The 22,423-nt window shown below is 42.7% G+C and overlaps 2 protein-coding genes across 5 annotated transcripts; one reads left to right on the forward strand and one right to left on the reverse strand.

The window, feature by feature from the left end:
• The first annotated feature begins 667 nt into the window (after window positions 1-667).
• On the forward strand, window positions 668-13,434 carry znf410 (zinc finger protein 410). Its single transcript, XM_073492706.1, has 12 exons — window positions 668-756; window positions 1,092-1,179; window positions 1,264-1,311; window positions 1,422-1,554; window positions 2,737-2,922; window positions 3,887-4,108; window positions 6,793-6,943; window positions 8,390-8,571; window positions 9,126-9,215; window positions 9,351-9,470; window positions 10,530-10,631; window positions 12,323-13,434. Exons 3-12 carry the CDS (start codon window positions 1,279-1,281, stop codon window positions 12,421-12,423), a joined length of 1,320 nt encoding a protein of 439 aa, XP_073348807.1. The 5' UTR covers window positions 668-756; window positions 1,092-1,179; window positions 1,264-1,278; the 3' UTR covers window positions 12,424-13,434.
• entpd5b (ectonucleoside triphosphate diphosphohydrolase 5b) lies at window positions 12,667-22,365 on the reverse strand. Of its 4 annotated transcripts, none has more exons than XM_073492710.1 (14): window positions 22,278-22,365; window positions 19,170-19,402; window positions 18,675-18,751; window positions 18,286-18,429; window positions 17,724-17,799; window positions 17,224-17,259; window positions 16,797-16,885; window positions 15,621-15,703; window positions 15,208-15,269; window positions 14,730-14,831; window positions 14,273-14,416; window positions 13,917-13,973; window positions 13,607-13,722; window positions 12,667-13,356 (listed from the first exon to the last, which is right to left on the reverse strand). In XM_073492710.1, the coding sequence occupies exons 2-14, from the start codon at window positions 19,393-19,395 to the stop codon at window positions 13,273-13,275; spliced, it is 1,296 nt and encodes a 431-aa protein (XP_073348811.1). In that variant the 5' UTR covers window positions 19,396-19,402; window positions 22,278-22,365; the 3' UTR covers window positions 12,667-13,272. The 4 variants fall into 4 exon arrangements, with proteins under 4 accessions (XP_073348811.1, XP_073348808.1, XP_073348810.1 ...); XM_073492707.1 differs by having other exon boundaries at window positions 18,675-18,754; XM_073492709.1 differs by having other exon boundaries at window positions 18,675-18,754; window positions 22,239-22,313.
• Between the last annotated feature and the right edge of the window lie 58 nt (window positions 22,366-22,423).

Genomic DNA, 22,423 nt, shown 5'->3' on the forward strand with positions numbered 1-22,423 from the left:
TTATACATGTTTTATTTTTTTATACATTTTTATTTATACTTTTCCATTTCGCTCTATAATCTGAAGGTTATAACAGACGAGTTTGGTTAATTATCATCCATAGCCTGATTTCTATAACATTTTATCCCTGAAAACATGGATTTTATTTATTTATTTATTTATTTTCATGGCTGTTGACAGTATTTTCTGATTTATAGAGTGATGAAAAGTGATATCTACAGTTCCCTCTGCAAAAAAATGTATAACACACATCAAGAATTTCAATCAGACTGTTTCTACTACTCAAATTAATGCATTTTTAATTTGATAATGCATTATTTGCATATTTAAACACTATCAGAAAACTTGTAATACAAATAATAATTACAAAATAAAAAATAAAAACTCTACAGCAGGAAAGTGAAGTGAAGTGTGATTTCACACTTTAGCCGTTTTTAATCTTGAATTTCCAGGTATTTCGGGATGGTTGGATATTTATTTATTTATTTATTTATTTATTTATTTATTTATTTATTTATTTATTTATCAATCAAAGGATCAAAATGCCTCCATATCTTTCAGAGTCCAGTCTGGCCTTACAGTGTAGTTCACCCATTCGGCCACAAGATGGCGTCCATGACACAGGATCCCCAGTGTGGGAAACGCGGAAGTGTCCTAACATTGTTCCCTCAGAGACACCGTACAACAAACCTGCTGCTGCTCTGTTTTGGGACAATTATCCAGCTGCTCTCAGCTCTATTACACAACTGTTACAAGGTAAGCGAGTTCGTTTGACGTTATTTAAGATTTTATATTACTAAATACACGCACGGTGTACGGGCAGCGGCCAGGCTGTGACACCGGGCAGCTAACATCAGCCTGCTAGCCCCGGTAGCTAGTTTGGTAAGTGCTAACCCTGCTAGCTAAGTTAGCAGCGCAGCCTGTCATCTGTCTGTTTTTATCCAACAACTGTTCACACTGACGCAGTGCTGCCGTGCTTCAGCTCCAAGTGACACACGTACTTATTTGGTATTTCACTCGTAGCGACTCACTTTCAACTAGCAAAAGTGAGATGTGTTAATTTGACGTCTTGTGCTGTTGTTTGACCGCAGATTGTGCGATGGTTTTGACTCAAAGATGACCTGCCCCGTCCGCTCATGAACCGACTGACAATCTCACATTTAGTAGGTCAAATCTGAGGTGAGGATTGTCTTCATTAGACTTAAATCTTGGCAAATCAGTGTGGGTTTGATGGATCAGTGTTCTTCATTGTTTGTCCCACAGGCTCCACACAGGGTGATGCTTTCTGATGAGCTTGACTCCAAACCAGAGGTAATCTGTTGTGACCTGGAGTCAGACATGAGCTTCATATCCTGACTGTGCTTGTGTTGAGGCTCTTTTCTTCTTCTTCTTCTTCTTCTTCTTCTTCTTCTTCTTCTCAGCTGCTGGTGCAGTTTGTGCAGAACGCGTCCATCCCTCTGGTTCAGGGTCTGGAGGACTCGGAGTCCAAACACTCCTGCCTGCCTCTGCTGACCCCGGCTGAGAGCTCACTGTGCAGCCCGCTGGAGCTCACAGGTTGTCCCCGTCCACCACCACAGGCCAAAACACCCTTCAGTAGCACTCACAGCTTATTCATTGTCACTGTGACTGCATGTCACTCAAAACCACAAGTGTGTTTGTCACCTCCACTGTCAACAAGATACAAGATACCTAAGACTGTCTTGTTAATGGTATAGCAATCCTAGACCATAATAACAGCTTTATCACTCATGTCTGTGTAGTTATAGAAGCGTACATAACCCTAACTAGGAGTGGGACAAAGTATTGATACGACAATATATCGCATCGCTTCCTCTTCTGATACACTGCGGCCAAATATTGATATTTTTCTGATTCTCCTGACAGCATGACTCACTACTTCATAACTTCTGCAAACTTACTTACATGTAGTACTTATGTACAGGGATTGAAAAGATTTAAGTGAGCCATAGTATCCTTCTTTTAAACATTTTAACTCCAGAACTGTTCAGCTGTTAAAAAGCCATGAACAGTTGAATTTTTATTTGTATTTAGTGCCAAAAAGCCACAAATCTGAACTGTCAGAGTGAAGAACTGTTCAACATTAAAGGCCTCTAGTGAGGAAAGGCTTCATCTCTGCAACACACGTTCTGAATCTTTATAACTCCACAGATTTTTGTAATAATATGAAAACGATGGGGTCACTTATTTTGATTAACCTACAGTACAGAATTTTATCACCGGACCGTGCCGCTTCCATCGGCTTCAGGAGCTTCATAAAACTTTACCGGTTTCGTTCACTCTCACTGCTCTCAGCCACTGATGGTAGGCAGCTCAGTGAAAAAGCTCTAAAAAAATGTGCCACATTTTTTAAATTCAAGTGCAGCAGTCCACAACAAAACTATTAATTGTACTCTAAATTTGTGGATATTCTTCTCAATGCCCTGATGATTAGGATCACGGTTCCCTTTAGACTTGGATCACTGTTGCATTGTATTCAACCCTGTAATAATAAAACGAGCTCTGACAAGCTCCACCTGACTGACTGGATGGACAGATACCCCACCTATGACGTGTGCTTGTGCATTATTCCCTTTAATGCCATCTTAAAAAGGAAAACATTTGACAGTACATAACAACCTACCAAACATGACTTTAAACTAATTGTACCTGCCCAACAGTGTAAACCATAGTCTTATTTGGGGTATTAATGTACAGATAACATGTCTTTCTCCTCAGATGGAGGCCTGAGCCATGAGCCTCAGAGTTCTCCCTCCCTGTCAGAGTTCGGAGGCGTGTCGGAGCGAAGCCCGTTGGTGGTCCAGACGCACGCTCATCCACGGGCCTCACCCAGCCCCCCACCCATCCTCCATGACCTACAACAGTCAGATAGCACTTCCTACGTCCTGCTGAACCTTGCAAAAGGTAAATAAACAGTCCGAAATATATAGCCACCTTGAATAGTGTTTAGCACTTTTCCCTATTTTGTTACAGTTGAAGGATAACTTCACCCAAAAATGAAATGTTAAATGTCATTATCTTTTCATCCCCTTTCCGATGGAAAGTCGGGTGAAGTTTCGTAAGCCACAAAACATTTCTGGAGCTTCACAGCAAAACAGCGTTGCAGTGAAACAACTGAAGTAGATGAGGACCTGTTTAAAAACATTAAAAAACAGGCAGCCTGGTGTAATTCAAGTCCACGGAAGCCCCCAGGTCCTAAACTGATTCGAAAAAACTTTATTTCCACCTCATTCCTGTATGATGAATCACTCCCTGGTGGATTTCAAACATCATTAAGACAGAAGTTTAACATTAAAGCTCTAAATTTCCATCTTGCGTCTGTACTTTGTGTCCTGCACGGCTCTCGACTCTACGCGCGGCGCTGAAAAGAAACGAGGTGACACATTTTCATGAAGAAAAAAAATGAGGGGAGAATTATTTTGGCTGGGAGAAATGATCCTTGGCAGGCACATTCTCTTGGTTCATCAGCCCTTGGCAGCCGAGCCAAAAAATTAATTTTGGTTCCCTGACGTACACCTTTTGTGCAGTGTGCTGTGCTCTGCCTGCGACTCAGTGAGCTATGTGACGAGTAGAAAAGACTTTTCAGTCCACAGAATCACTTTTGTTACACTAAATTTACATCAGGATTAAAGTGAGATAGTTTTTTGGTAGCATTTATGTCTGTTTTCACCACGTCTGTTCGCCTGCATCCTCTCAGCCTTTCAGAATCTAACTTTAAAACCAAAATTGAGTGTGATGTGAGGACAATAATGACTTCAGAATCATGACCTAGAGAGGCTCAGGCCACGGACGATCTTGCAGAATAGTACATTGACAACTAATGTCTCGTTTCATGGTGATTCACCTCCTGCCTTTTGTTCCCTCTCAGGCATCACAGCCTCCTCAGAGTCGCTGATCTTCGCCGCAGATGGAGCCGGGGAGGACGACGACGAGGGGGTCTCGTCGGGTGACTACGGGATAGATGGCAGTGCTCCCTGGTATCTGCGCGTACAGGAGCTGGCACATGACAGCCTGATTGCCGCCACGCGGGCACAGCTTGCCAGAGATGCCAAGGCCAGCCAGGACGCCAGAGCTGCAAGTGTCACTAACGGTAAAGTCACTTTGTCCTGTCAACACAAGCAGAAACCGTTATAGAGATCTTTTATTCTGGAAAGTAACAACAAACAAACAGGCTCTCTGTGAGCAGTTGCAAGTGGCCTGTGTGTGACCGCTATCTGTGATGTAGTGATGAAAACGAGCCTGTGCACAGGAAGCGGCACATTTTTATGATAAGATAACATCCTGGTCTACTTTCAGCAGGCATCAAAGACATAAAGAAGAGAAATGAGGTCAGCGATGAGATGAAAATGTGGTGCAATCAGCACCGACGGAAACTGTGTTCAGCGTCTCATCAGAAGTCTCTCAATCAAAATAAATTTGTAGCTTCGTCTTCTGTCTGACGGCAAATATTCCGTTGTAAATGACACATTATCGTCAAACACTGATGATGTTTCACTTTGCGTTGTGCTGTGCCTGTCAGGATTTAATGTGCATTTAGTAAAATATGGTGAATGACATAATAATCAGCCTGCCAGCTCCGCCAAAGCTCATTAACAAGTTATATCTTGTGTGTTTATTCTAGGGGTCGACTGATACGGCTTTTTCAGGCAGGTGTTACCAATCAGATGTTGTTGTGTGCGAGGATGCTGCATCAGAGCCAAAGTAAAACATTTTTAAATGAGCTTATTTTATCAGCAATCTGATGAAAAAAAATGCAGAAAATCAGTTTGATAATCGGTCGGGGCCATCAATCTGTCTACAGCTAGTTTATTCTGCACAATAACCAACTGCTCCGAGTCATGAAACAGTCTGATAACCTAAATTGTGGCCCTATATTCAGTTAGATAAGAAGTTTGACAACTATAATTACAGCTAGGTTTAAAAAATCCATCTTCATTTGAATGAGCCTATAGTGATTCATAACATCAGAAGAATCTTTAAACGGGCTCTATGTAACCATTGTGAGAAATGTACGTGTATTAATCATTTATTCATCGACTCTCTGGTCTTTTTCATTTACTTACTCCTTCAGTGTCACGACATCTTGGTGGGTCACGAATTTTAGTACGCTGAAATCGCAGTAAAGGGCTCAACAATAAGGATTGCCCGGGTCAAGGGTCGACTGAAATTCAACGTCGGACCAGTAAATCGAGCAACTCACTCGGCCGATCTGTCATAAAAAAGAATCAAACTGGGAGTTTTTTTCCAGAGCTGATGATGAAAGAAGAGGAATCTAACTTCCTTCTCATCTCCTGCTGAGACTTGTAAATGTGCAGCACCGGTCCGGGACTTGATAGAGAGCGGTGGTGTGTAAAGACGTTTATGAGGTGAAGTAGAAGCAAATCCTGGAAACTCCAACTCCTACCATGTTTATAGTGAGATCAAACATGATAATTCCCTTTTAGCGTTTGTTGTTATTTGACAAGCGCCATTAAATAAAACGTTGAAAGGCAAGTGAAGAGAAAACCCTGAGCTCTCCAAACACTGTGGTGCTGCGATGTTTGCTATCAAAATAAAGTATGCAGGAGTTGTTTACTGCAGCTTCTTCACTCGCTAAAATCACTTCTTAATCTGTAGCTCGCCAGAAGTTATCCGTGCCTTCATCTCGTCCTCCTCCTCACCATGAAGCTCTCATCTCTGATCTAAGACAGACGCTGCCTTCCTACAGCACACAGCGGCGTAGCAATCTGTTGACCCACACCAGGAGTCAGGAGTTTCATCACAGCCCATTTTTGACTCCTCTCCACAGGCCGCCTGTTAGATAAAGAGTCTACCCGTGACATTCAAGGCACCGCGGCTCCGAGCTACTCCTCTGATCTTTGAACTCCCTCCGAGACGAATTGCAGCTGGAGGTCGCGGTTAGGAAAGTGATACGAGAGTGAGCTCTCATTCCGACGCGGATCCATTTTCCACGGTTTATGAGCTTCTTACTTAAATGCTGCTTCATTGTACGTGCTCTTTTTTTTATTTTATTGTATTCGCTGTCACACCGTCGTGGTTGAATTCCCAGCGTGCTGAAGAACGAAGCCTCAGTGTTTCCTGTCTTGAAGCGAAGGCAGTTCTTTTACTTGAGCACTTTTGAAAAGCGGCTTACCTCAGGTGATCGTGTGGCCTAGTTTGGATTCAGATTCAGGTGTTCTCTCATTACCTCCTTGTGACTTCTCCACATTTATCATTGGCCTTGTTATATTTCTATTAGGGCCAAGCGAGGACAGTTAGCAGAGAGAAGGGAAAAAAAATGTTTAGACTATGTGGATCCAGCCTTGACTGTCTTTGATATGATCTCCCATGACTAAGAAGAAGTGCTTTACACATTAAAAAAATAAGTCTTCTTCTGAGCCAGTGTAGCTGTTGAAATACTTTGTAGGCTGTTAGATAACATTCGACTGTTTCAGTGTGGGGCTAAAGCTCCTCTATCTGAGCCGGTGTAATGGCTGCCCTCCCACTTGCTTGCATTAGATTAGACGCGTTTCCTTCAGCAGCAGGGTATCAGTTATGGGTGCATTACTGCTGGCATGCTGTAAGCTAAATTGGACCTGTTAGAGGCATTCAAAGCGGGGAGTCCGAGTGATTGCATTCAGGGCTGTTTTCTTACGGCTGTAGTTGTCAGCAGGTCTCAGTCGGTACCTGATGATTGGCTGCTATACAGCCGGGCTCCAGCGGCCGGGCCGCCTCGGCACTCCCGGATTGTTTTGCTGCTCAACCCAGCCTCACTTCGCTCTTTTGGTTGCCTAGGTGACCACACACACGGCCTGACAGCAGACGGGGACAAGCCGCCTCGGACCAGCCGCCCCCTCTCCAAGCAAATCCTCCGCTGCTCGTTTGAGGGCTGCTGCAGGACGTTCACGTGGCCGGCTCATCTCAAATACCACCTCAAAACACACAGGTAACGCACAGTATGCACAGGTAACACACAGGTAACACAAGTAACACACAGTACACACAGGTAACGCAAGGAACACACAGGTAACGCACAGTACACACAGGTAACGCACAGTACACACAGGTAACACACAGTACGCACAGCGGCGGGAGATAATGGACCCAGGCAGCAGAAGCATCAGGATTAAACCCTGTGCAAATCCTGCCTAATGTGGACAAATTGAAAATAATGATGAAACCTTGCTTCTAACTATTTATACAAGTAATTACACAGTGTGGCTTTAGGTATTATATGTGCAGTCAAGTCTTAGCTGTTAATAGAAAAATACCAAGCCATTAATTATTATTATTAATAACAATTATAGTGATATATATCTCTGTATTCTTGAACTGTCAGACTTCTAGATGGGAAGAGGTGCGGTTTCTGTTCTCATTAAAAATTCATCTTCATCTAGTAAAACTTAAAGGATAAGTTCCCCTAAAAATTGAAAAGATAGTCATTCTCTACTCACCCTGATGCCGATGCAAAGTCGGGCGAAGTTTTCGTTGTCCACAAAACATTTCTGGAGCTTCATAACCAAACAGCATTGGATCGTTATCCTAAACGACTGAGGTAGATGGGGACTTGTTTTAAAACATAACAACAACAACAAAACAAACATAAAATGGCTCCATGCAGCTCGTCTGCTGCAATTCAAGAGCCCTGAGATCTGGCTGGTGTGAAAAGACAATGCACCTGCTTCAGGAGGGGTGAATGCTAATGCTCCTAGCTTAGCAGCTACAGTGAAGATTTAAGGTTACAATGGTTTTAAATCACGTCTTCTCAAATCAATTAGGGATCGTCAGGTGTCTAGAGACAAACGCCATTTTATTTTATTCATTTTTCCATCAGTTGTTTGTTTGGAGCCATTTTCTGTTGTTTTTTTGTTATATTTTATTTATTTATTCAAGTCCCCAGCTTCTGCAGTTGTTCAGCAGAATGCGCAGCACTGTTTTTCTGTGAAGCTCCAGGAATGTTTTATGGACTACGATACCTCACCTGACTTTCTATCGGGAAAGGGGTGAGGAGATAAATACTGAAGTTTCATTTTTGTGTGAACTTAGCTTCCAAGTGGAAACTGTAAGTGGCACAGTTAGCGCGTTGCTGTTCTTCTTCGAGACAGATGTGCTGGATCAAAGCTATACAGATGTTTTCCAGCTTACTCTGATCGCACAGTGTGTTTTCCACAGGTTGTTTGTGGTGGAGGCAGACAGAGCAGCCAAACAGGAGAAACACCAGCTGAGCCTTAGAAAGAAGTGTGCACTCATACTGCAGGAGCTCTCTTAACATCAGTGCAGGAAATCTATTTGCAGTCGCCCCGTCTGACCCCGTGGTGGGCTGCTGCAAAAAAGAAGTGTGTGCGCAGGAGACATCGAGCCTTGTTTTTGTTTGATTTCCTCGCCCTCCCAGGAATGACCGTATGTTCAGGTGCGGCGCCGAGGGCTGCGGCAAGAGCTTCTACGTGCTCCAGAGGCTGCAGGTTCACATGAGGACTCACAACGGCGAGAAGCCCTTCATCTGCAAGGAGAAGAACTGTGGCAAGAAGTTCACCACGGCTGGAAACTTGAAGAACCACAGGCGCACACACACAGGTGGGGGGGAAGCAGGAGATAGCCGCGTTAATAAAAGCCCAAACACGCTGGAAGCAATAACTGACTCAGGCCATTTGACTCCGCTCGTTTAGTGCTTCCTTGGTGCATCCAAGGCTGGAGATTGAAGAGTCAGCAGCGCTGGCGCCTCCATTTCACCGCTGCGAAGAGTAACCGTGCTCTGTCATATTTTATTTAGGGTGACATTAACATTTTGATGGTCCGTTCAACGGTCTGCTTCTCCTATCTAGGGACCAGTTAGCAGCCGACTAAGCTATACGCTGTTTTTGTTGCCCATATGTCTGGTAGAGAGGCTTTCTGTGAGCTGTAATATCCACTTAGTTGGATGAAATTTTATTACATTTTTTTAGCTTTTTGCATCAAAGTGGGACAGCTCCGCTCCAAAACAACAACAAAAAAGCTGCGTTCTCTACTTCCAGAGTGTTTTAGGCCGTTCAAATCACTTTCAGTAACGAGTTTTACTACTTTCAAGTCTTTGTGTTGCGAAGTTCAACCATATGTATGTGTGCGTGTGCGTGGTGGGTGGCCGCTTCCAGGAGAGAAGCCTTTTCTGTGCGAAGCAGATGGTTGTGGGCGATCCTTTGCAGAGTATTCCAGTCTCCGAAAACACATGCTCGTACATTCTGGTGAGTGAGTTTACAGCTGCACACCTGAGCGTTTGTTTTACTTTGTAATTGGTGTGCTACAGATATAATATATCCTCATGTGCCTTCTTTTTTTTGAAGGGATGCGTAAGTTTTGTGTCTGTGCTCCCCCCCCAGGTGAGAAGCCTCACCACTGTGGGATCTGCGGGAAGACTTTCTCTCAGTCGGGCAGCAGAAACGTCCACATGAGGAAGAGGCACGGCGAGGAGGGGCTCAGTAGTGAAAGCAGAGAAACAGGTCTTTCTCTCTTTTCTATCTGCCTCACACACACACACACACACAGTGCAGTAGGTGGTTATGCTAATCCTCGGATTATGTAGCTTCAAGCAGCCCATACATTTTAAAAAGTGCATAGAGATGGTGTTGGTTTAAGTTACATTTAGGAGCGTTTCTTGAATAATTGATGCCCTTCAGCACTTAAAAATTTATCATTCGAATTTTTAGTCTTGAGGGGCCGGCAGCTGAATTGTTCTACAGTGCACATATCGGTGAAAAAGCAGAGACAGCACAACCGTACCCGCAGATAAAGGCCTGCTAGGCGTCTTATGATGGGGTCAGAATCGTCTGAAAAGTATGTAATCACCAGGTAAAAATGGCACGGTAACTCAAATTGCCTCGCTCAAATTTCTTTCCAGCCTTCACCTTGCAAATTACCGAGATAAATGAGTGGATACTTGAGTTCGTCTTCCACCGCAGCTGTTTGAAATTCACTCAAGTTTTTGCTCCTTCTTCTGTTCTCGGTATCGGTTTCAGCACCTCTTCAGATTCTCAACGAGCCCTTTACATTCCAACATATGGTCTAATTGTACAAAATTAGATTAAATTAGGTGGATTTTCAGCCGTGGAACAATGACAGCAGACAGTGCGTTTGCCTCCTGGTCACATTTTTTCTGTAGCGGTGGGAAGCACCGCAGCTGAATCACCACAGAGGAAACGCTGCCAAAGCTCTAATTATAAACAGCACATTTATTCGGGTCAGTCTCCCCAAAGAGGCTGGTCTTTTGTAAAAAGAGGAGCATAGGAAGACGCCGCTTCACAGCAGAGGGGTAGTTTCTGTGTTATTTATACTAACTAGATGAATTATTAACGCGGCCGTGTTGGAATAAATACAGGCCTAAAAAAAAACAGGCAGAAAAATTTATAAGAGTCAAAAGGTAACGTAGGAAGTTAGAGATGTGCAGGTTTCACTTGAGACATAGATTTTTTTCTTTTTAACTTACAGTCAGACTGTTAGCTGCCAGTCCTTTTAAAGATGGTGGATTAAACGCAGCGTGTTCATTGTTTTGCGGCTGACAGGAGAGGCCCTGACACAAAGCAGCCTGCTGGAGGCAGACGGCGAGAACATGACATCAACCGTGGAGCCCATGAATCTTCACCACGCCATGCTCAGATCACCAGGTAGGTGTGAGCGCACGTATGACAGGAAACCCAACATATACGGTGTGGACAGAAGACATGTGGCAATACAGTAACCCTGCTGTAAAGAAAATGCTTTAGTGCAGCTCGCAATGTTAATGTCAGAGCTGCTGAGTCAACTCGTGGTGTTGCTAATGTCCTGTTAAGTGTTTTTCAGTCATTGTTACTCAGTCCAGCTTTCTTGTGTTCCTCTTGTTGTCACGACTTTGTTTCAGATTCTCCAACGTAGAAGCGACAACTCAGACAGCAGCTTTCAGGCCTCTTTGTACCGTAGCTGTGTTGTTTTTAATGCCGATTGTCAGGGTTGAAACAAACAGCTTGTAGGTAGCTTGCTGTATTTAATGATTCGAATTGGAATAGAAGACATTTGTGACTTTTTCTTCTTTTACAACACTTCTTTGTTTAGCAATATCATTTCAGAACCTTGCAAACAAGCTTATAAATTACGACTTTTCACAGAGTATACCTCGCACCAGCTCATATGTGCATATGGTATCGTGATGCTGTTTATTCTCTTTAGATGTTCATCTCCGACTCTGTAAACAGTCTGATTAACAAACCCCTCCCCATCTGTCCTGCCTCGTGTCTTCTCGGTTGGGCTCCTGCTGTTCATCCCAGATACGCTGCTAAAATTGTTGGTTCCAACCCAACTATGATTTACTAAACTCTTAGACCATCACTAATAGCATTTTAAGAACTGGAGCGCTCACGACTGTTGTAACATTCAATAATTGGTCCCATTCTGTCAGATTACCAGGGCTTCAAAGTAAATCTTATGAATCTTTTGATGTTACATTGGGCTGGGCGATGTGGCCTTAAAATAATATTACAATATGTTTTTGGGCATATTGTGATAAATATCTTGATATTTTAAAATCTCCTTAAAAGCAAAATATATAAGTGAAATATCACAATACGTCTGACCACATACCTCGATATCAATATGGCCTCAATATCGTAGGGACGACTATCGGCATTGCCTTTTATTGAAATCATAATTTTCTATTGAAAATGAGCTGCTTCTCCAACAGTTGATGTATTTTTCAGTTGTTTCTTTTATTATAATTTTTTAATGTATTGTTTTTGCTTTTTGCCTGATATAAGTTATTATTTGTGTGACTGCATTTTGTGTAAACTTCATAAATAATTTCTTAACCAAACACTGGAGAACTGCGCTGGTAAAGTCTTAACAAATAGCAAATACAGACCTTTACTTAACTGGCATTTACTGTTGTGTTGTGTCATTTTGTCCACACTGGTTGTAGCACACACTTAAAGTTAGATGTGTATTTAATATTGGTGTATTGTTATTATGTATGTCATATTGTGGTAACATGTTTGTTGTAAAACATGTATCTATTGGTCCCCATGTGTCCATGTGTAAGGCCTTTAGATAATATTCAGCCCTCTTTGACTCTGAATACTTCTTATATAAACAGTGTCACATACTGTACAGTACGTCCTTCACGTTCTCCAAAACCGACCTGTCAGCATTAAAACCAAAAGGCATAACCAGGCGAAGTCTTGCAGAAACCCAAGGACAAATATATTAGTAGTTTTCCCTGAAGGGTCTTTGATGTTTTGATGACTATAGCTAAATGTAGGTACTCACAGAAGTCTCACTATTAGCTCGCATCCATTCATGTTACTTGTCTTTGTGTCTGTCCCTCCAGGCTCTGCAGACTCGGTGGTAGTCCTCTCTCAGCCACATGAATTGGTGACCATGACGACCGAAGGCCATGCATATGGAGAAGATGTGGTGGCGCTGCTGTAGTCAGCCACGAAAACAATATCACACACTGCCTATTTCAGCGCTACACTGGCAGTCACAGTGGACTTCACATAGACATCTACTTGTAAATAATTTAACCTCTGACTTTCTCCCCTGTAGATATCTGTAATTAGCGATCGATAATGGTTTTATTTTGACAAGTGAGAAATGGCAAAGTTTGTACAAACAACCTTTTTTCCTCAAGTTTTTGAAAGCAAATACTCCCAAAGAAAATACTGAGACGGGTTTAAGAGTTTATGAAAATATAATGGCCACGCATCGCTATGCGCAGTATCATTGTAAACACAAGTCTGGGATTGAAATTCAGTTGTGATGTTCACCGATGAAAATGAGTCTCACTGATGGGATCGACTGTCACACTGATATGAACTGGGCACACGTCCATTATCCTCGTTACTAATCACATTGCAAACTGCTACATCACACTGCTGCATGTAAACGCTGGTCTTGCACAGCAGAACCAGCCTAACAAGCCAGACCACCCTGTTCATCAGAGTAAAACACACAAACTAATCCAATCCAAACTAATTGTTTGCCCAGTGTAGCCCACAGCTGCATTAACTCGGCGTGTTATTGGTAACATCTTTCACTCAAATGTCAACCTCCAGTGTTCTCTGAGTAAGGCACACATTGCTCATCTACAACTCAATATATTAACATTTGAGAAAAATAGCTTTTTAAAAACAAAATTAAAGAATTACTCATGAGGTTGAATCTGCCATTATGAAACAAACAGCAGATGTCTGGGGACGTTAGATAAGGTGGCGCACACTGCTTCGTGTTTGTCTTTGAGCATCGCCTGAATCAGCAGTGTTTGTTCCTCCCTTCTCCTCAGTGGATCTTCAGGTTGTGGAAGTGGTCCAACGTGGCGCCCAAAGCCCAGCTTGACTCCACGTTGTTCACTTTCTTGGTCAACTAGGAGCGAAAAACAAGACCCAACACCAAAATCACTCAAATGCCTTTTGTATTTATTGAAATAAAAAAGTAACAGAATTTTTTGTGTCAATGTACTTTTTTAATTAACTTTTTTATATCGGAGCACTTTCTAGTAGTTTTTCTTCCGATGCTTCATTCACCACCTTTTGAAAAATGTTCCCTCCCGTCCTGTTTACTGTACGAGCGAGGCCACGAACCCTGTTGATTATGTTGTATAGAGCCGCCTCACCTGCAGCACCGTGCTCTCCTTGAAGCCGAACCCGTCCTTGAGCAGACAGGTGATGTAGGTCAGGTCCATGCACAGGAAAGAACTGATGGGAGGGTACTTGGTCATCTTATTGCACACTGAGCGGACAAAAGGGGAAATCATGTCTATTAGGTTGGATAATCAGTCATCTGTATTCAGCTGAGAGGGTGAGGGCAGGATTTTCAGATAGCAGCGAGGACGCACGTCCAGACTATTGAGATGCGCAGTGCGTCTCAAGTAGAGGGAGCTGCAGATCTGTCACTGTAACGATGCATTGCTTTGGCCATCTTACCCTCTTTAGCTCTCTTCTTGATGTCTCTGACCTCCAGCTTCCCTCCTTGGACCCCATCTGTAACAGCGAGTGACTGGGAGTCATCTTCCTCACATTTTTAATGCTATACCATTAATTACCAGAGCAGATATACACGCACGTTTCTATAATACTAATAACAGCTGGTGCCCTTTCAGCTCAGACTGGCAGAGGATAGCAATTCCTCTAATAACTACACACCTATAGCTCGTCAAATCCACTGAGACAGGCGCAGATGACTCACAGTGTCCTGCCCCTGTCTAGCAGTGGAATGGGTAATAACATCCTGCTGGGTCTGTATAATTATGTAAGGTGTGTGTGTGTGAGTGTGTGCTAACCGATAAGGCCGGCATCCACCGCTCTGTCAAAGTAATAAGAGAACGCGTAGAACACATTGCTGTCTTGGAGCTCATACGGCTGATGAATAATCCCCTTCACCACCTTAAGTACTTCCTGATAACAAAGCTTGTATCCTGCATAACCTGGAGAAGAAACGGAGACAGTGGTGTGAATTATGCATCTTTTGTTGGAACAACAATATGAATTGATGTGCAATTCACCTAAGTCCATTTTAATGGGCTTTGGAAACATTACTGCAGGTTTTAAATCTTCACTTTCAGATATTTTTCTACCTGTGAATCTCACTCGGAACATTTGTAGCCTGCAAAAATCCTGGTTTGGAAAATGTCACAATGATATTCAAAGGGACGTTTTAAATCGTTCACACATACAGTAGCTTTGGATTTACTCGACTCAACCACACTAATTATTGCTTTTAAGTAAACCGGATCTTACCGTCTGGGTCCCCGCTCACTTGATAGGTCAAGTCTCCAAAGCTCCATTCATCCCTGAACTTCTTTGGCAGGCAGGAACTCTTAAACACTCGCCACTCCAACCCTGCGAGAGCACACACACAGCCCCTTTAATCTTCTAACTGGCTCAACAGGCTTCACACCTGGTCAACGCGGTCTGAGTGTGACTCACGAACTCACTAACACAATTTTCTCTGCAGCCCTTTGGTGATTCATCTCTGGGTCTCACTTGAATTGTTTATTAGAAAGAAAAGACTTGAAGTACATCCCAAAAAAAACATCCTTCTCTGTCGTTGCCTCCTTTAATAGGCAGGACGGAAAAGAAAAACACCAGAGAGAGCACTCGGAGAACTGACTCACTGTTGTGTCTCGTTATCCGTAAGAGACACGCTCACAATGAACACACTGACCCCGCAGCTAATTGCACCGGACCACCTTTTCCTCATGTTCAGCACAAGTACCTTCTGCACCCAGAGCGCCCAGTGTGGCCAGCCGCGCTGCCATCAGTCCATGTCCAAGGTAACTGCACGAAGACAAAGGACGGTTACACAGTTACAAAACCAACCAGGAACAGACTGTGTGTGCAGTCAACAGGCCAAACGAGCAGTCTGCATATTATTCACATCCTAATGACTCGACAGATAATCGAAGTGTTCCTAATTAAAAAACATCAGAGTGAAGTTGCAACAACAAAGTCAGTTGCATTTGTGTTATTAATTTTATTGATGCTACCGCAAATAATAATAGGATTACTACGTTCTATGAAACATTAATTAAATTCAAGTGGCTTTATTAATCATGACGGTGTACGGTACAATGTTGCCAAAGCGTAATAATGTCAACAATAACGATGATTAATTATCAAATCTGTTACCTGTGAGTGTACAATTCAAATGTTGAGTTGAAGATGTCAAATCTGGCAACGTAATCAGCAACAGGAACACTGTCAATGGTTTTCTGTAATATGAAGGACATAGTGAGTTAATAATCACGAAAGAATTTAAAGGGACAGTTCAACCCAAGATCAAAAATACATATTTTTCCTCTTGCCCGTGGTGCTGCTAATGGCTCTGGATTGTTTTTATCTGAGTTGACAAGTGTCAGATACTGGCCATGGAGATGTCTGCTTTCTCTTGAATATAATGCAACTAGACAGCACTCAGCTTGTGGTGCTCAAAGCGCCAAAATATTCCACTTGAAAAACTCAACAGCTTTGTGTCTCTCCAGACATCATGAACCCGTTATTCAAGATAATTCGCAGACCTTGTTGTGAGCAGTTTCATGTGGGAACTATTTTCTTTCTACTGAACTACACCCGCCAACAATGTCGAAGCATCTACTCATGGACGTGACGCTGGCTAACTGAGGCCCTGTTCACACGTACACAGATATTTTTTTTCAAACCAAAGCTTTTTGGCCTTCCATTCACACGTAAACAGCGTTTCAGGTCACTGAAAAAGGGGCTTTTGAAGAACTCAGACACACGTTTATCAGTGGAGTACTTGAGTTTGTACAGTGATAGAATGGATGTTATATTGTTTCTTATTTTTATAAGACACAAATGAACATTGATAACATTACAGCTGCTTACAATGTTTTGCTGACAAATTATCCAAGAGCACTGCGCGAAGAGCAGTCACTTTTCCCTGCCTCGTTCATTGTATTTTCTGTAACAAAGCAACCAAGCGTAGTATACAATCTGCTTCCTGTTTTCAACGGCATGCGCATGCCCAGTGTAAGCGAAGGGACACAGGATATGTGTTTTCATGTGTGTCATATGAGATGGTACCTTGAGTAACCGGGGTCATGATTTCCCTAGAGTTTTTCCAAAAGCTGAGTAGCATCTATTTCCATTATACTGGAGAGAGGGTAGATATCTCTACCGCTAACATCTTGAAAACTCGGAAACTTACACCAAAACAATCAAGATGGATATCTAGATGAATTAATAGCACTAGAGATAAGAGGAAACATATGTATTTTGCATTTTGGAGTGAACTGTCTCCTTAATTTGTACAGAAATATCTAAAAATGCAAACACACAACTGACCCTCAGTTTTGGCAGGAAAGTGATCTGCGTAGATCCTCCGCCAAGATCCAAGATTCCCACCGTTGTCTTGGTTTGTGCTTTCAGGTGACCTGAAAACATTTCAGACAATAATCCGGCAGCCACGACAGAGAAGAGCTAATCGGTTAGACCTTAGATGCTATCTTCAAAAGGCCTATGTGCAAACCCAAAAGTAGAAAAATCCCAACACTGAGCCTGATTAAGATCAGAGCCATCCCCCTGAGGCAACATAGCTATATAAATTCAGCCTATATTTGTGAACCAGGCTCTCTAAAAAGACACTATGACAATTTCAGACACTACGTTTAAATTTAGATGTACAGTAGCTGAGCTCATATAACACCATAATACCAGAAAAGATATTCAGTGCGTGTTGCAGACCATGTAGACGTGTGTTTACAGTACTCACCTGTCAGAAAATTCACCGATATCCAAGCTAGGATTCCTGCATTAAAGAGATAAGGAAACACCAAGAAAGCAGACGTTTCAGGTGGAACGCACAAGCTCATTTTAGAAAAGCTGACGACAAATGCTCACTGAAATTATAACGGTTGGCACAGGCGGAAACATGTGCAAACACGTGAGTAAGAGGGTGAAATGCTGACAGATCAATTACTGGGGGACAACAGACAATAACAAATTTTCACCACGTAATTACAGTCACAACAACTTCGAGGTAAAGAGCAATTAAATTTTCTTAAGCGTCATCATAAACGACGGCGATAATCTACTGCAATTTAGCTAAACGTCTGCAGTAAACAACGATTCCTTATAGAAATTGCACAGCACACTAAAAGTAGAACAGAAGGATCACTGATGCCACCTACAAAGTAGTGCAGAAACAACACGAGTGGCTGCCACAACTGACGAATGTGCTGCTTGTCTGAGTAAAGGGTGGGCAGGCGTTACCTTCGTTCGTGCCGTTCATTATGCTGACACTGTTGTCTGGAACCAAAAATGGAGATTCGTCAAACACATGTTGAACCTGAGGAGGAAGAAGAAGAGGAGAGGGTGGAATGAGAGAGAGAGGAGGGAGGGAGAGGGAGAATGAGAGCCGAGGAAAGCAGAGAAATGGCCTTAATATTATCTACTGTAATAGTAACTCATCCAGAGGTGCCCTCTGCTTGAAGGGATTAATTAATTCCTTCAGGGGGATTAATAAAGTATCACTTATCTTCCAAGGTGCCCCAGGGCCATCCATTACTATCTTATCCCCTCCACAAGACCCTTCCACTCTAAGCTCACACCACTCTGATAACAATTCTCTTCCTTTAGTCTCTGTGCCACCTGCCGTAGCACTGAAACTGTTTCTGCCTGCTCCTTCCACGGATAAGAGGTTGCACTTTCCTTTGAAAGTGTCAGACACTGTAGCACCCTACAATTCCCCTATGATTAAGCACTGCACTCTACTTTACAGAGATCTCAATGGTGTGTCATGTCTCAGCACTGTTGCGCTCTTTTTTGTTTTTACCTGCTCCAGAAGAGCCTGGGCTTTATCTGGGGACAGCAGCCGAAGACCAGCTGTGGCTCTGAGGACCACTGGAGTCCTCTTCCACACCAGACGAGGTACAGTCTTCTTGGCCACCTTCAGCAGCATCCTCACTGTGTGTCCGCCCTTTAAAAAACAGAGACAATGCTCACTGCTCGGATCTGGCTACTGACAACAGGGTGACTCGGTTAGAGTTGAGAAAACACTTCACTTTGTTTGTCATTTTGCTTTTCTCACTTCCTACTTCCTTTGATTAGCAATGTGATCCCCTGCAGAGGGAAGCTACTGGCAGTGTTTCTAAACACAATGTAGAGCCAGCAGACCTTTCCCTCCGGCTCAATGTAATTGATTAGATTTGACAATGAACTCACCATTTCAGGGGAGTCGGCATATGCTGACAAACCCGGCTTTATGGAATGGAACATCTCATTGTCCAACACAGGCAGCTCTGCTAAAAGATACAAGATCCGCCCACATCAAATATGCAGCAGCTATTAAAAGCATTAAGACGCCTAAATCTGCTTAGCGTACACATGCTGAATATATCCCCTTATTCAAGATGAGGCATGTCGACTGGAATCTGACAAAATAGGATTATTACTTCACAAGTTAATAAAGTCAAGTGTAACCTATGTGCCCTGAAGCTGAAATGGACAGGTTTACAGAAGTGAGAGGCTGTGAGGAAGCCTAAGGAAAGGAATAGACTACAGAACAGCTTGTTTGCATTGAAAAAATCAATTGATCTTTTCAAGTATTTCACAGACATCCTTGCTGCAGTAAATACACACGATTTAACCTGCCTTTCACCCTGAATGTTGATATCATAACACCAGTAAAAGAGCAAAGGAAAGCAGGTCCTGAGTTACCTGAGTCACTGTTGATGAAGGTGTAGACATGGATGCGTGTGCCTGTGCTCCCTGCATCAAACATCACCGCGTAGAAGATGCGGCTGTGGTTTGCTGGACGGCTGAGAGCGGGAAGGATGCTCCCGATGCTGTTGGTCAAATCCAGGAGAGATGTCTTGACCTGGGCTCGGCTCAGCCCCGCGACAGCCAGCAGCACCAGGAGTAGAGGCAGCCCGGTGAGCTTCATCTTCACTCTGGAGAATCAGCGAAAAACACAACAGGACTTCTTGTTACAGCACTGTTATTCTATTAAATTGTGTTGAACTGCTCAAAAAAAGCAGCTCACACTGTTGCTGATTAGCATCGGGCGATGTTAAATTACAGCCTGACAAGCAACGGAAGAGTACAGAGCAATAGAGTTATTTACAGGAGGTCATTTGACCACTCCCTGTCAGACTTTCCAACCAACCACAGAGACATATCCTAAAATTAACCTCTGTACCTGCTGAGTCGACGCCTGTGGACAATTTAGAAAACATCACAATTTCACCATGTTGCACTGCCGATGCTTTAGTTTAATCCTTTGATCTTGTTGTTCGATCGATGCACAGAAACTCGAACACGTCTCGACATCCCTCCAGAAAAACTCAGATATGTAATGTGAGGAATTAGGATTTCTTAACAGCCTCAGTCAGGTATGCTCTGTGTGAACCCCCCCTGCTCAGACACAGTCACCCTGCTTACTCAGACAATTAAGAGAGTGAAGATATTTTTACTTTAGAGATATGACTGCCTGTGAATCCCACTTTTTCATTTCAAGTAATTTTCTTGCACTTTTGTCTGGTGCAAGTTACAAAAATTTATAGAAAACGCTTCAACTTGGAATCGATGTCATGACTTTACAGTTTAAATGGCTGTGTAACAACTTGGCCTCCTGGCTCTGTCCCTTTATTCTGTTATTATTTATTAACTGCTGAAATGTTTCAGAAGCTAAGTGATAAAGAGGACGAGAATTACTATAGATGAATTCCTCGCAGATTTATTTGCCGAGTGCACACTTATCAAGAGGTCATTTTCATCGGCCGCCTGGGTATTTGTGCACTTGAAGCTGCTCTCTGCAACAAAAGATGCAAATAAATCAGCCTTCGTAAATTTACAAAGGCCAGTTGTGTGTGTAAGGTACTGCAAAATGTTCTCGGGAATTTTGTGCAATCATAAACTTGCCTTGACCGTCTCATTGAGGAGTCACATATCTTCAGTTTGTGAAAAGAAAACGAATTAAAAGGCGTCTGTGACTTATGCAACTACGGTTCTTACTGATGTCCCCGGTGACTTGTATTGATTTTCAGTGAATCTGTGGCTCCAGAATGGACTGTATGCTCGGAGGCACAGCGAGAGTTGGAACTGTGTCAGCCTTGGAAAAGAAAGAAGAAAACCTTACACGATTCACTCAAATCTCTTTATAATCCTATTTGGTTTTTGCAACATTTTTAGAAAACTTGCTTGACGTTCATAAACAGCTTAAAGCAACATTATGTAACTATTTTACCTTAAAATAAGTTCAAAATCATGTTTATGCTACAGTGAGTTGTAAAAGAAAGAATGCTGCCTCTGTCTAGTTTTTAAGGTTGACTGCATGTGCACTGTTTTTAATTTATTATATTAGACCCTTTTTGGTGGTTTAGGATGCTTACAATGCCGGATTGTTCCCGGGCTGCCTCCCTTGATACTTAATTTAAAAAGTGGCTTGCCAGACAACGGCAGCTTTATAACTAAAATAAACTCACTTTTTACTGTCGCAGCAACAGAAATGAACCAGAAAATGTCTGCATAAATATCTACTGCTACAATAACCATAAACTTAAAGGTGCACTGTGCAGTTTTGGAGAAGTAATTCAAACTCATGTAACATTTATAACATTAATTAGGTAATAATAAAATGTCAACAATATTTATTTAATGCGTTTCTATAACTGAATAAACGAGCTGTCCTCAGGGGGGAAGTAGGTCCGCAGAAAACTTTTTTGACGCTAGAAAGGTGGCTCCTTTTACTGCTTTCATACGGACCAAAAACCCCACTAATATCTGCTAATATCTGGCTTTTGTCTTCAGTGTATCTCTGCTCTGATGAAAACACCTCACCCAGGTAAACGCGGTGCTATTCAACCCTCGCCAGGCATGATGCGATGCTGTATGTTGAAGTTAAGGCTGCTGGCTTGGTGATACTTTTCCATCCATCTCTGTTCAAACAGCGGCAAGTTTGAAAGAGAGACTGACGTAAAAGATATTTAAAAAGTGACCACGTTGGTGACAGATATGAGAAACAAGTGAGATGTCTCACTCCTTGGCAACTTCCATTACAGCACCACAAAGAAAAAAAGTTGGCTAATTCAGAATTTTATGGATTTACTTGACTGTAAGGTCTTCTGGTTGTAGTGTGATGAGGTATATGATCTGTTACTTTACACTGTACTCTGCTTTTCCATTGCATTTGTGATGAGTATATGAGTATATATGCTTATTTTGTTGAAAAAGTGAGACGGGTCCTGCAGATACAAACAAAGTAAAAGAGAGAGGCACTGTGTTTTCCTTTGAGGAAAGTTTGTTTATCCAGTTATGAAAATCAATGAATGTAGTTTTGTGAATAAAATCTGCATAGTGCACCTTTAAAAATCCACTTAGTGTAAGTGAACAGGAGCAGGATGTGTCATCAGCCAGCGTCCTGTGGCTGGACGTGAATAACTTAACTCTTAACAGAGGAGGCTAACGTCATAACATTAACAGAGGACGTACTACATTCAATTTCTCCCAGTTTTCACTGCTTGCTAAATATTTCCGATAACATCCCACATTCAAGAGACGACAAACTTTAGTGTCAGTGCAACGTCACGTAGCAACAGCTAGCTTCAGGTTTATAAATAGTCTTTTTAAACCGCTAGCTAGCATGAATGCTACACCGCGGAGCGCTAGCCGGCAAAGTTTCCCCAACGAGCTAGTTTAGTTACAACGAGCTAAAAGCGGAGACAAAACTCCAAACAACCGTCCCGACAGCATTAAAAACACACGGTAGAGAAAGTGTAGCTGAGTTACTGGAGTGTTTTCTGGACGGTAAACACGGTCCGAGCTCACCATGATGACACCGGCGGCTCCTCTCCTCCGTCGCTCGCAGCTACTAGCTCCTCGTGACGTCACCCGTGTGGTGATGACGTCGTTTGGAGCCTCGTGCGAAGCTGAGAGCAAAACAAAACAGCCCACACAGAGGTGAAAACAGGGGA

The sequence above is a fragment of the Pagrus major genome, chromosome 22, assembly GCF_040436345.1.
Source record: "Pagrus major chromosome 22, Pma_NU_1.0".
NCBI classification, from domain to species: Eukaryota; Metazoa; Chordata; class Actinopteri; order Spariformes; family Sparidae; genus Pagrus; species Pagrus major.